General features: G+C 45.4%; 1 protein-coding gene across 6 annotated transcripts in view; it reads left to right on the top strand.

The window, feature by feature from the left end:
- Window positions 1–13,308, top strand: part of srpk2 (SRSF protein kinase 2) — a 47,733-nt gene extending 34,425 nt beyond the window's left edge. For 3 of the 6 annotated variants that reach the window (XM_027000995.3, XM_081712171.1, XM_081712166.1), the window contains 13 exons: window positions 521–629; window positions 1,597–1,684; window positions 1,839–1,926; window positions 2,005–2,111; window positions 2,400–2,565; window positions 3,560–3,585; window positions 3,700–3,967; window positions 4,760–5,584; window positions 5,789–5,889; window positions 6,286–6,393; window positions 7,961–8,030; window positions 8,918–9,010; window positions 10,881–13,308. In XM_027000995.3, the coding sequence (XP_026856796.2) occupies window positions 521–629; window positions 1,597–1,684; window positions 1,839–1,926; window positions 2,005–2,111; window positions 2,400–2,565; window positions 3,560–3,585; window positions 3,700–3,967; window positions 4,760–5,584; window positions 5,789–5,889; window positions 6,286–6,393; window positions 7,961–8,030; window positions 8,918–9,010; window positions 10,881–11,065 (2,234 nt within the window). In that variant the 3' untranslated portion in view covers window positions 11,066–13,308. Of the gene's footprint in view, window positions 1–520; window positions 630–1,596; window positions 1,685–1,838; window positions 1,927–2,004; window positions 2,112–2,399; window positions 2,566–3,559; window positions 3,586–3,699; window positions 3,968–4,759; window positions 5,585–5,788; window positions 5,890–6,285; window positions 6,394–7,960; window positions 8,031–8,917; window positions 9,011–9,467; window positions 9,561–10,880 lie in introns of all 6 variants that reach the window. The other 3 variants (XM_081712169.1, XM_081712167.1, XM_081712168.1) reach the window with 3 other exon arrangements.
- The last annotated feature ends 860 nt before the right edge of the window (window positions 13,309–14,168 follow it).

A 14,168-nucleotide genomic window follows, 5' to 3' on the forward strand; every position in this document is an offset into this window, starting at 1 on the left:
TTCATTTTAGCCAAGCTCAGAAGAGAGGAGGAGGCTGGTGTCTTCGTTTACCTCCTCCTCTCCTTGCGTCTTGCTCTGTTTGAGAACAACCTTGAGGCCTCTTGCCAAACCTATAAAACTGTCTGCTACTGCGACACTATTAACAAAGTGAATTAGGAGGAACATGGGGAGAAAGGAAGAATCTGAGAATGACGGAGAGAGATACGTCAAACCTTACTGCTGTGGGTATCAATGTTATTGTCATACGCCTTGTAATCTCAGACACCTTCTCAGTCTCTTGGGCCTCATTATTATTTTTTTCAATTTTGCTTCCTTTCCCCAAAATATATTTATTTTGCCTGTTTATTTCTAGGTCTCTGTCTCTTTTCTCACAATGAGCTTTTGGTAACTGTAGCATTTGGCTTTCTGAGCTACAGTGGAGTATTGCATATGGATATGCTGCATACTCAAATCAATATTCTATTGTTAAACAGTCATATATTGTTTCTTTGTGTCTGTCTGTCTGTCTTTCTTCTTCTAGGAGGGTACCATCCGGTGAAGATAGGGGATCTGTTTAATGGGAGATACCATGTAATCCGAAAGCTGGGCTGGGGCCACTTCTCTACCGTCTGGTTATGTTGGGATATTCAGTGAGTCACCATGGCAACCACACACAAAAACGACACCTTGTTACACACATGCATGCACACACGCGCGCGCACACACACACACACACACACACACACACACACCCACACCCACACATGTCCTGCAGGTTGATGTATGATAGTATCAGTGTCCTGGTGTTGCATTTCGGCTCCTATACCTATTTGAAGAATGCTTCACTCTATTAGGCTAATAGCTTAAATGTCAGCCTGGAAACTCATACTCAGCACAGTGGTACAGTGCTGCAGGTAGGGACCTCACCTGGGACAGCCACGTGTCCTACAGTCGCGTCGCTCTGCTTTCACTGGTGTGGCCCACACGCTCCGCAGCAACGTGAAGGCGTAGCTCACCCATTTACTGGCAAGGAGATAATTAACCGTTTTAAACCACAGATATCAAATCAAATTAGAATGGCATTTATTACTTCCTGCGATTAAGCAGCAAAAATGAAATGACCACATCGTCACAGATTACATTAAAATTTCCTCTTATGCTGCAGCTGTGATTTGTTCAACTTGAATACTACATTATACAGCACTCCTCATTACATTATAATACAAATACACATTAGAATTAAACATCTTGTGTCAGAAGAGCAGTGCTATAAGCATCAATTTAGAAGTGTTACAGTGATATATTGTGTGGGAGAGTAGTAGTGTACTAGTAGTGAGAGAATATTGCTGTATGCTGTATGCTTGTAACCACAGGCTATTTTATTCTGTTTGCCATGTGGGTCAGGTTGAAGCCAAAAAGCCCATATGGACAGACACTCATGCACACACACAATTACACACACACACACATACACTCAGGCCACCAGCCACATTTCACCAGCAGTTCCGTCTTGGTTGTGGCGTGCATACATGTGCATGTGTGAGAAGGTATGTGTCATACCGTGATTGTGATGAAGTTTACACCTGCGTGTGTGCATCTGTCTGTCTGTGTCCCCAGAGGAAAGCGTTTTGTGGCGATGAAGGTGGTGAAGAGTGCCCAGCACTACACAGAGACAGCGCTGGATGAGATCAAACTGCTGCGATGTGTGAGTGAAGGAGCTGGCAGGACAGAAGCCCCAGCCGTTCCACACGGCGCACTGACGTCTCCCTAAGCTTTCCAAAGGGGTTTTGATGCGGAGAGCTCAGTAGAGAGAGCATGCGCTAACCGTCCACCCCTCTACCCATCTGTCTGCCTCTCAGGTTCGAGAGAGTGATCCCATTGATCCCAATAAAGACATGGTGGTTCAGCTCATCGATGACTTCAAGATCTCTGGGATCAACGGAATCCGTATCCTTCGCAGTATGCAGCTGGCCCTGGCTCTTGTATGCACACAGTTCCGTTGTTCTCTGTAACTCACCTCCTCAGATGTGTGTATGGTGTTCGAGGTCCTCGGCCACCATCTGTTGAAGTGGATCATCAAGTCCAACTACCAGGGCTTGCCTTTGCCATGTGTGAAGAGTATCATTAGACAGGTAATCTCTCTCTCACTCACTCATACACGAACACACGCATATGCATGCGATATTCACACATGTATACGCTTGTATACATGAACTGTAAAATCTACCAAATCCCAAATATCTACCCTGTTTAAGCAATCTAACATGATTAAGCCAAACATCTAACTGGCATGCAGTCTAGTCCAGCAGAGCTGCTGCCTTCCCTTTTCACATGAATCCCGTCTGACGTCCTGACGATGGAAAAGTGTAACTGTTCATACTGGAATGTGGTTAAGGATTTAAGGTGTATTTGTCTGGCAGGTCTTGCAGGGTCTGGATTACCTCCACACTAAGTGCAAGATCATCCACACAGACATCAAGCCGGAGAACATCCTGATGTGTGTGGATGATGCTTTCATCAGGCGCATGGCTGTGGAGGCCACAGAGTGGCAGAAAGCAGGAGCGCCTCCTCCGTCCGGATCCGCAGGTATTCCTGTCTTCATCCTGCTCACATTCACCTCCCCTTCGGTTTCCTTCTACCCCCCTCCTTCTCTGTCCCTATTCTCTCTTCTGTGGGCACAGCATGAGAGATCAGGAGTGACAAGCGTCATGTCATGCTCACATTTAATCTCTGCTCCTGTCACTGGCCTCATTTGAACTACCTGAAATCCATTCACAGAGGAAGCAAACCAGTCTTAGCAGCAGATAGATAGATACATACATATCTACGTACATACATACATACGTTCCGACATACGTACGTACATACTTGCATATTTTGTAATTCCTGCCTCATCTTTGTCGTACTGTGATAATCTTTTTTGGTCTAGTAGAGCAATGGCAGACACAGCACTTTTCCAGGTTCACTGAAATGCTTGCAAAACTCTCAACCCTGGTAGACAAGTTGACCGCAGACATGATCCAAGTGTGGATGACAGCTGCTGCTTCCTCATGCTCCTCTTCCACCAGGTCACACTCCACACTGATTGGAGAAGCTTTGTAGAAACATGCCTTTACAGAACTCTGACAGTTGAGACCACCTGACCTTTGTAGAGCTCCTCACTGCTGGGACTGAGATTAATCTCGTTTAATGCCATTGTAAGGCAGGCTGATGACTGCCATGCTACCTGTGGGGCCTCAGGTAGGCCTCACTACATGACTGTGCAGAGATGACGAGAGCCTGGTGTCAGAAATAGCAAAGAGCATTAATATGGAACTGGGACAGTGAGGAAGGACAGACTTTCTCTAGTCCCTTTAAATCCTGCCTCAACTTAGTCTCAGAAAGAGAGTCTCGTGGAATCCTTTAAAGGCTCATATATCTTACAGTGTACAGTGGGAGTCCAGTCTAAGATGCCTTGCATAATCTGTGGCCGTGAGAGTGCTCATTTGTTTCAGGTATGAAGAGCTTGTTCATTTTGTACCGAGTGAGCTGTTGCTGTTACTGTTAATTTGTTTGTTTGTTTTCTTGCTCCCCTATCCAGTCAGCACAGCTCCACAGCTCAAGCAGGTGAGTAAGCAGCGCCACCAACCCCGAGTCCTTCTCGTTAGGGTCTGTATTCCACTTGGGCGGGAGCGGCGCCGAGCTCGGTGTGTGAGCACGTGCGTGTGGTGCCCTCTGCAGGTGGGCAAGATCTCCAAGAACAAGAAGAAGAAGCTAAAGAAAAAGCAGAGGCGACAGGCGGAACTGCTGGAGAGACGCATGCTGGAGATCGAGGCGCTGGAGAGGGAGGCTGAGAGGCAGAAGGCCAAAGAAGGGTTAAACCCACCGCCAGGGCCCATGCTAGCCCTCGGGGACAGCGACGATGAGGATGAGGAGGATGAAGAGGTGGAGGAAGAGGAGGAGGGAGAAGGAGAGAGGGAGCGACCCATCAGACTAACCAACCACACATGTGAGCGGAACCTCTGGGTTTATCCAGAGCATGTACTGGCTTTTTTAGACATTGCTGCTTGTCTTGAAAAGGCTGAGGTATTGACTGAATATCAGGTTGAAGCTACCTTAATATTAGGTGCATTTGTAATGTAACATCTATCTGTCATAAACAGTGGTGATCAGTATGTCCCCTTCATTTTCCATTTCTATGTCTGCATCACCATTATCAACATTATCGCCATTATCACCATTATCACCATTACCACATGGCAGCTCTCCCTCCTATGGCACAGAGTGATTTCCGCACAAGTGGGTCAGCAGCTGCCGGCTGAGCATAGCTCAGAGGATTCTAGAAAAGAGGTTCTTCATCCAGTCCTCAGGGAGCCCCGACCAGTCTACATTTTTATTGTGCTCCATCTCCAAAGACAGCTGAGCTGGGTAATCAGCTGCAGAATGTCAGGGCTGCAAATTTGTCAGCAACAGGAACAGAACAAAATGGTGAACTGACTCGTGGAATCTGAGGACTGGATTGAGACCCTTTGTTCTGGAAGATTATTAATGTCAGATCTGGTCTGTTCTGTTTGATGTTATTTCTATTTCTGTTCCTAATAGTAGATAGCTCCCTGTTCAGATGTTCTAATATTGGATTGTAAAGTAATGAAGAGGGACTAAGGAGTGTTAGTGCAGAGACAAGAAAGCCTCCAACCATCTCTCCAGCCCAGTGCAATCTCTCTCACACACAAGCACATATGCACGCACACGCAGGGCTATGGTCCATTCATTTTTGTACAGAGCCTCGTTTCTCTCTCAGGTGCAGCTCCTCCAGAGCACCATCAGCAAGAGGAAGAGGAGGACTGTGAGGTGGCTCCTGGCGCAGGTATTCCCACAGAGGAAGATCCCCCAGCCGAAAGGGAGACCATCACACCACTCCGCGAGCAGGGCAGTGAGCCCGCCAACGAGGAAGAGCAGCCGGAGGAAACGGAGGAAGAGGAAGAAGAGGAGGGGAACGTGGTGGAGGAACAGGAGGCCGCAGGTCCAAAAGAGGAGACGGGAGCAGTGGATGGGCCTGAGGCCAAGGCGGAGGAGACGGTGGAGCCAAAGACAGATGAATGCACCAAGGAGGAGCAACCTGAGCTGGCACAAGAGGAAGAAGGAAGAAAAGGAGAAGACGAAGAAGGTGATGAGGATGAGGAAGATGATGACGACGACGACGAGGACGATGATGAAGATGACGAGGCTGAGGATGAAGGCCAAGAAGTGAGGAACTCCGCAGAGAGCCACAACGATGGCCCAAAAACCAACGGCCATGTGACGATGGACGCAAAAGGCCTCAAGCACCTGTCTCCAGCTCTGCCCCTGGGGCAATTGCCCACACCTCTACTCTGCCCCCTGGCAGAGTCGGAGATGAGCACCACTGACGGAGATGTCTCGGACCCTTCTTACGAGCTGTTTAATGGGGAGACGGTGGGGCTCACTAATGGGGCCCGGCACCGGGGAACTGTACCACGCTTCCCAGACCTGCCTCTGGACACTGAACCGGACGAGTGTGCACCACACGAAGGAGAGGCACCCCTCAGCCCCAACGCCGACCGCAGCCGAACAGTCTCCTCGTCCAGCACTGGGGACACACCTAAAGGTGGGACAGATTCACCGCTGACTCGGAGACACTGCAGTACCATGAAATGTGATTCACATTGTTACATATCACTGTGTCCTACCACATATTTGAAGTGTAAGTGTTGTCAGACAGCAATGGTGGAGGCAGTTTTATTCCTTAAATGCCTGGATTGTAACACAGTGCTCTGGTGCTAGCCTAACAGCTGTGTGCTTGTTCACTCAGCTAAGGCACGAGCAGCGGATCTGCTGGTGAATCCCCTGGACCCCCGCAACGCTGACACACTCCGGGTGAAAATCGCAGACTTGGGCAACGCCTGCTGGGTGGTAGGAGAAGCTCACACAGAAGAGAACAGGCACTCTGCAATTGTCTTGCAGATCTGTAGTTAATTGAGCTTCCAGAATTAGTGTGGGATGTGGAATGTAGATGAGGCGCAGATCCCCTCTTCAGCTGCCAGCAGTCCCCAGTGTATATGTCATCACTCCCCTGCACTCCTGTATTCTTCCACCTTCTCTGTTTTATAGCTCTGCAAGCTAAGACATTAAACCTTAACCCATTAAATTAAACACTTGCTATACAGCTTGGTCCTGACAGAATTGTGTTAAACCTATTTAGCCCCATTACATAAGCAGTGATTCTTTGCTTCAAACAGTGAAAGTGGACGTGAATTCTTCAGGCATATTTGTTTGTAGTTTGCATCACAGATCTTCCTTCCGTTTTAGCACAAACACTTCACAGAGGACATTCAGACCCGGCAGTACCGCTCCATCGAGGTTCTGATTGGTGCAGGTTACAGCACTCCCGCAGACATCTGGAGCACTGCCTGTATGGTAAGCACTTGACATGCCTTTTCTGCTCGCGTCTTCCTGTGTACATCTCTACCCCTGGACCATACTTGTGTCAGGCATTTGCACAGGGAAACAAAGAACGAGTCTTCGCTGATCAGACACAGCTGCCCTCAGATATTCTGCATCAGTCTGGAACTGTCCAATGAATGAATGATCTCCAATACTGTTTTTCAATGGGTCTATGCACATGCTAATTATCGAAGCTACTGATAAGTCATCCCAGAATTACCATAATTATGCTGCTTCCAACTCAGGAAAAACATTCAAGTGTGTTGTAGAGTCATAATTACCAGCTGGCACGAAAATGTAACCTTAGTGCTGATGTAACAGCTCAACTGAGTGAGATCTCCTCATCATACAAACATAGCTTTAAATTGTATGCTACTAATAACCAGCTATATGCAACTTATTAGTAACATAACAATGTTACTAAAGACAAAATATATGGCAAAAAGTATGTGGACACCCGTCCCTATTATTGAGTTCCAGTGTTTCAGTCACACCCATTGTTAACAAGTGGTATATAACTTCAAGCCATGCAATCTGCATCCATTTGCATCAGAATGGGTCGCATTGTAGAGCTCAGTGACATTAACCATGGCACTGTCATAGGATGCCATGTATCAGTTTGTGAAATTTCCATCAAGCAGGCCCCGCGAGTACTGTAGCGTGTCTAAAAACTGCCTGCCTCTGTTGCATCACTCACTTCAGAATGACGCCGAACTTCATGTAACGGGTTTGCATGGTCGAGCAGCTGCACACAGGCCTAGGATAACTGTGCACACTGCCAGACTGGATTGTGTAAGCACACCGCCACTGAACTCTGGAGCAGTGGAAATGTGTTTTGTGGAGTGATGAATAACGCATCACTGTCTGGCAGTCTGAAGGATGAATCTGGGTTTGGCGGATGTCAGAAGAATGTTTATCTACTGAAATGCGTAGTGCCAATAGTACATTTGCGGAGGGATAGTAGACCGGGGCTGTTTTTCAGGGTTTGGCTTGGACCCTTTAGTTTTAGTGTTGCTGTTAATGCTGCAGCATTAGAAAATGATATGCTTCCAATTTCGTGGCCAGTTTCCTGTTCCAGCGTGACTGCACTTGTACACAAAGTGAGCTCCAGACAGACATGGTTTGGTGTGGTGGAACTCCACTGGCCTAAACAGAGCCCTGTCCTCAACCCCCTGAACACATTTGGGATGAACTGGAACGTTGACCGAATGGGCTCAAATCTGTACAGATACACTCCACAAATCTTGCAGAAAGCCTTCACAAAAGAGTGGAAACTGTTATTACGTCCACAGAAATGTGGAGGGGCAGGCAACTCCATTATTAAAGTCCATGGTTTGGGAGATCCAACAGTCTGACATAAATGTGATGGTCAGGTGTCCACATGCCTTTGTCCATATTGTGTTCTTCTTCCATTTTGCAGTGCTGTGAAAAAGGGCTTAAAAGCACCAAACAGTATCCAGCAGATGAACTAGCTCACTTTCCAGCCATTAATGCTGTGCAGATACATGCTGTTCACTGCTCCTTTCTCCCTCCTTCTCAGGCGTTCGAGCTAGCGACAGGAGACTATTTGTTTGAGCCCCACTCAGGAGAGGACTACTCACGTGATGAAGGTAGCTGTCTTCTTTGGTTCACAGCCGAGTGGAAAGCACTTCATTTATCTTTGTTTTTAAAAAGGCGCCAAATTAGAAAATGGATTACTATTACATATGTCATTAGATATAATGTATTTGCAGGATAGTAAGATGCTGTACTGCACTGAAATGGTTGTGTATATATGGTAGTGTATGTATGCTAGTGGTATGGTAAATGGTAGAGTATGTAGGGCATCTTTAGGGCTACATCTACAGTGCTTTGTTCTTGTTCCTAAGCTCTCTTTAACCTGCCTATTCAGCCTGTTCTGCTGACACTCTCCCTGTAGTGTTCCTCTCAGTTCCTCTATAGCCATGCAGGACATCATCTTTCCTCAAACCCTTCTCTGACCCCAAATAACACCAAACGGAAATGCTTGAATCTTAAGGTTTTCAAAATGAAATTGAAATCATATTATTAATGCCCTTCCACTCATATACCCCTATACTCATATACTCATCTAATAGCAGGCCCACTCTGCTTACCCATTGTATCTCTCCATTTCCTGGCTGTCACCATCTTTTCAGGCCCCAAAGATCTAATAACAGTTTGACATTGCAAGACATGACTCCACAAATGACTAAGAAACAATAAAGGAACCAGTGACGTTTAAATTCAGCATAGCAAGGAACACAGAACTTTTCTATCTGAGACCATATCTGATCAACATCTGACACTCTACTGGAACATGGAGAGTACCATTAATACTAGATTTTCTCTCTTTGTTCTCTCTGTCTTCTTCTTAATCCCTTTCCTTGTGCCCTCCCAACCTCGGACCCTCATTCCCTCCCGCCTTCCTGCACTCTTCCCTGTGCCTCACTCTGCCTCACTCTGCCTCCTTTGCTCCTTTTCTCTCTCTGCTCTGTAGATCACATAGCCCACATCATAGAGCTCTTGGGCTGCATTCCACGACACTTTGCTCTCTCTGGAAAATATTCACGGGAGTTCTTCAACCGGAGAGGTAGCTGTAGAGCGCCTGTGGAGGACGAACACATGCACAATCCTGCTCGATGCAGACAGACAGAAACGCGTCTTAAAATCCTAAAATTGAATTTGAACCATGATTTGTCAGAAGGGTTGTTAAAGCACTGCCCAGGCCTGCCCAAGCTGGTGGGCAGAATGCAATGATTCACTAGACGGTCAGACTCATTTTTTTGCTCGGAGGCAGGTTTTAAGAGCTCTCCACATTCCTTGCAGACTTCTCATGTGTCAAGTCTGTCTGTGCATGAGTGAGGCTGCCTGCATCTGCTCGTCCTCCTGCATGAGCGAATGGGCATGTTCCACTGACGTCTGTGTGCGTGTTCTGTTGTTGTCCCCGTGTGCATGTGTGCGTGCGTGCGCGCGTGTGCGTGTGTGTGTGTGTGTGTGTGTGTGTGTGTGTGTGTGTGTGTGTGCGCGCGCGCACGCACGGTGGTCAGACCACATCGCACTGATTATGGAGTTGCTGGGGAAAGTCCCACGCAAAGTCATCGCTGCAGGAAAATACAGCCGTGAGTTCTTCTCAAAGAAAGGTAATGGTGCTCCCCGTGCTCAGGCCCACAGCAGCCAGACTCCTGTGGTCTTCTCCATCAGGGCCAACCCGAACAAAGAGCAGCTGGGGTGATGGCAATCTCAGTGGGCCAGACCTGTGCACAGGGCCCTTTAGTCTATATCTAAGGCACAGCACGGAACAAAAAAGTTGCTGAACTAGCAGGCAAGGAGGCAAATGTCAGTACAAGAGAGCACTAAAAAAAAGAGCCAGGCACTTCTGCACCGCTGTGTCACATAAGAACTTCATAAACATGAAAAAAAAAGAGAGGGTTTGTTCATATGAGTTTCATCAGATTACATCATCACACAAGAAGGCCCACAATATAGAAAACTACTGTACTGCAGTTACATTACTACATGCTGTTGTTACAATATGACATGCAGTACATTAAAGCACAAGGCTGAATCCTTGGGTGAATCCAAGGCTGAATCCTTGAGGTCTCTGTTAAACACACAGGCGAATGCTTGATGTCCCTTTGTTAAAGATCGGCTCGCACTATTGTGACTGAAAGTGTTTGTTGGATCATGTGAATTCTGTGAAAACACTCATCGGGAATATGAGATGCGCAAAAGTCACAGTGAAGGATTGTGTTTTGTTAGTAGACTCCTCTGTACACTCCTTCTGTGATATTAGTAGGGCAGCTGTCAGCACTTCCATAATGATTAATCCAGAATATCTCGTGCATCCTTTACACACAGTACTGTGTCAAAGAGGAAGAACAGCTCTGTGAGCTAGCTAAACGGGATGAGCAAACCATTTATTCTGAACAGTTCTGATCACTGCACCTCAGCTTCTATCCCCTGCCCCAAAGGTTCTGTTTTGCTCAGTGTCTACTGATTATGGACATGTGACACTTTGTATCATTCTTGTCTATAAAATGATTTAAAATGTGCTAAAGACTATTGTCTGTTGACACCATTTTTCTGACAAGCTAAAATGTTATACCTTTAATACTTATGCCAGTTAAGCACTTTAGTTGGCAATATGTGCATCTCAAACAATAGTGTTACATAATAAAAAATCCTAGCGTATGAGATATAGTGCCATAAATTTCTAATGTATTGCTAATGTAATAAGTGCTGATTATTGACTGGGGTTCTGCTCTAGGGATCAACTGTAGCATAAGCAATCTTCACAAAAACTCACAATGATGTTAAACTTTATGATGAGTAGTGCTTAGCTGATTCTGTAGCTACTAATGTAAATCTTGTTTCGCATCCTTTAGAGATTTTGTTTACATTGTTTTTATTCAGCATTCATCCAGCTCTAATTCCAGTTTTCTCTCTGCTGGCCCTTGTAGGTGAGTTGCGACACATCACTAAACTAAAACCCTGGTCTCTGTTTGACGTGCTGTTGGAGAAATACGGCTGGTCGGCTGAAGACGCCGGCCACTTCACACACTTCTTGCTGCCCATGCTGGAGATGGTTCCAGAAAAACGCGCCTCTGCACGGGACTGCCTCAACCATCCCTGGCTCAACTCGTAGCACCAGATGTTTATTTCCACCTAGTGGCAGCCTCCAGGACTGCACCCTGTTCTCAGTCCCGGGGGGTGGGGGGTGGGGGGGGGGGGTGAAAAAGAGAGAGAAAGGGAAGGAAAGCATAAAGGATGGATGTCTGTGGGCTAATGTAAGACTGAAGAGAACGCATGTTGATGTTTAGTTTCTACAGGTTGAAATCTTCACTATACTCTTTTCCTACAGGCTGAAATATGCTTTCAGTATTCACAAGCTTAGTTGGTGCTGAACCTGGGAAATCGTTCTTTCCTCTCATCCATATTCCCATCAGTAACAGGGTGATGCTTTATTTCACAACAGAGGGATTACAGACAGATCACGAGGAAAACCCATCAGGTTTATGCCAATCCAAGTTCAACGATTCACCATCAGACTAAACACCTGAAGAAGCTTACATGCTTCAACCCTATATTTGTCTTAATCCTTAAGATAAAATTAGAATAATTTTCATCCATTTGTGGCGTATTCATGGGAATCTGCTAAAAAGGCATGTACTCATGCCTTGTGCAAAGCTTTCTTGAATGTTGCTGAATAGTTAAAGTATATCTCAAGTATTGACATCACCGCCTTCTATTGACAGTGTGTACTGTGAGCTGGATCAGAGTATATTCTGTGTTTTGAAATCCTTACTGTGTGTTTGCGTGTCAGTGTTACTGCTATTTCTGTTGTTCACAGAACAGTGGCAGGTAGCCCACCTGAGTCTCTCTCTGCTCCACCCCTTGTCTTTCTCTTGGCCCCGCCTCTCTCTGCTCCACCCTGGTTGGTTCCTCTCTTGGGCCCCACCTGAGTCTCTCTCTGCTCCACCCCTCGTCTCTCTCTCGGTCCCTAGCACCGAGACAGAGCGTCTGAGCCGGGATTCTGCCACAGAACTGTTTACAAACCCTTGCCCCCCCCACAAAAAAAAAGAATCTCACAGCTTACACTCACCAAGAGCTGCATGGCTATCTCCAGGCCCTAGCAGACACAAAGGAGACTCCCAAGCAGCAGGGCGAGCCACCCTTGCTGCCTCTGGATTAGAAAATAAGCCACAATGGAAGAGGGTGTAAAATGAACAAAAAAAAAAAATACAAGAGACTTTCTACAGACTGCTTATTCTTTAAAATTTCTCTGTGGCAAGCTAGTGAAAGAATGGAGACTGAAGGCGAAAAAGGTATAACAGTGTGCATTTCACTCGTCTGTTGATTCTTGTACTTAATTCTTCTCTCATTTAGCTATTTTTTTAGAAGCAGGTTGAGCCAGAGGCCTTGATGGTGAGGGCTCTTGCTGGAACCTCTTTGTGTTGTTGACATTCAAAACATTCCTGACCTTGCTTCCACATGTATGCTTCCTACTGTTGTCACACAAAAACAGATGATTTTGATTTTTCCAGCAGCACCTTCATATTTTTGGCAGGACATCCCCAAACCTGTTTTGCTCTGTCCGAACTGCTTTCATTCCTGAACGTCTCAAATTGAGGATGTATAAATTGAGGTTGCACTTATGTTTGTATGTTTTGTTCAGGGATAATTACCAATGTCCACCAATCGGTCTACAAACTGAGATCTGCTCCACAGCAGCTTAGTTAAGGTAGGAGCCTTGTTGCCATGGAGCCGTGGTTACCGTGACAACTGTTGCTGCTGGAGGCTGTTGGAATGTGAGACGCCCCCGGTGGCTGAAGAGGGTACTGCACTCTGCACACACTGCAGCTCTCTTTCAGTGCCAACATCACTCTTCCACGTTCCAGCTCAGTCACTCATCACAGTTAGTCAAGTTGCCTATTTTCGCAATAAAAATGAGTATAAGTAGATGGTGAAATATTTTTAAAAACAATATTTAATTCATTTAAAAGAAAAAAATGAAGAAATTCTGATGTTGTGACAGTGACCGAATTTCGTCTTATTATTGAAGTGATTGTGTTTTGTCTGTTTAGAGATGTCTTTATTTCTTTTGTAATTATTATATAATTATAATTACTATTATTGCCATTAGTTATTTTTTATTTAGTTGTCGTTTCTTCCCATCATCATTACATTGAACAGTGCTGCTCTGTCTGGACTAGTGTGACGGTGATGAAATTTATCAAACATTTTTGCAATAATAGTGATGAATTTTTGCACCAAAAGCTCCTGATCTCTCTCAGCCATGCTGACTGTTCTTCCCAACATTGACAGAATAACATCTCTTCTTGTCTGTGTTTTTCATTGACAGATTTAATAAAATTATAAATTAACGGACCCCTTTCCTTTCATGCCGTGAAAAACATGGTCATTCTAGTCTCAGTTTTAATGAATTATTCAGTCATACCCTGACACTTCCATATCAGGAATACGATTACATGTTCGGTAGTACATAAATTGGAATAGAATCTGACTGGACCCCACCTCAAAACATCAACATATAAAAACAACTGTCATCGCCCAACTCCTGTTTGGCACAATTGTAGTTTTTGTGGTATGTTATTTGCATTTGGGTAGTAATGACAGTAATTTGACTTTTCTTTGTGTGGTTCTCCGAATGCACCACCTGTGGAAATATATTCAGTTAAGCAGCAGTTTGGCATATCCATTTGGACCACCTACATTTTCCTCTGTAGTTGTAGATTGTTGTAGTTTGTTTCTTCCATCATATAGACCTACAAATATACTACCCATAATCTGAGGAGGGAGTCCTGCTATTGAACGTGCTCCGCCTCATGACCATTCGTTCCACCTGAGGACTCTAATCATGGCTGTAGGCCTTGCTGAGCAGCAGTGCTACACTCAGAATTCTGATACCTTGAATTCAAAACATGATTCAACAACCATTTTCTTGAGTTACCAAAAATAAGTCTTTGCTCAAGGCCTGAGAAGATTCAATTGACACATGCAAGTTGCAAATCTCAACTCTTTTCACATACCCATAGGCACCTTTATTACAAAGCTCAATTAAACTTATGCAAATATAACTGCAATTTAAAACACAAAACTCCAGTCAGTATGGTGAAACAAAAAACAAACCCAAGATATTGTGTGAACAGAAACAAGCGTAGTTGGTAACACTGTTAAGGTGTAATCAAACAATGAGAAAACTAATGTGGTTTCAATCCATACAAGCA

This window comes from Electrophorus electricus, chromosome 4, assembly GCF_041902795.1.
Source record: "Electrophorus electricus isolate QZ-2024a chromosome 4, ASM4190279v1, whole genome shotgun sequence".
Lineage (NCBI taxonomy): Eukaryota > Metazoa > Chordata > Actinopteri > Gymnotiformes > Gymnotidae > Electrophorus > Electrophorus electricus.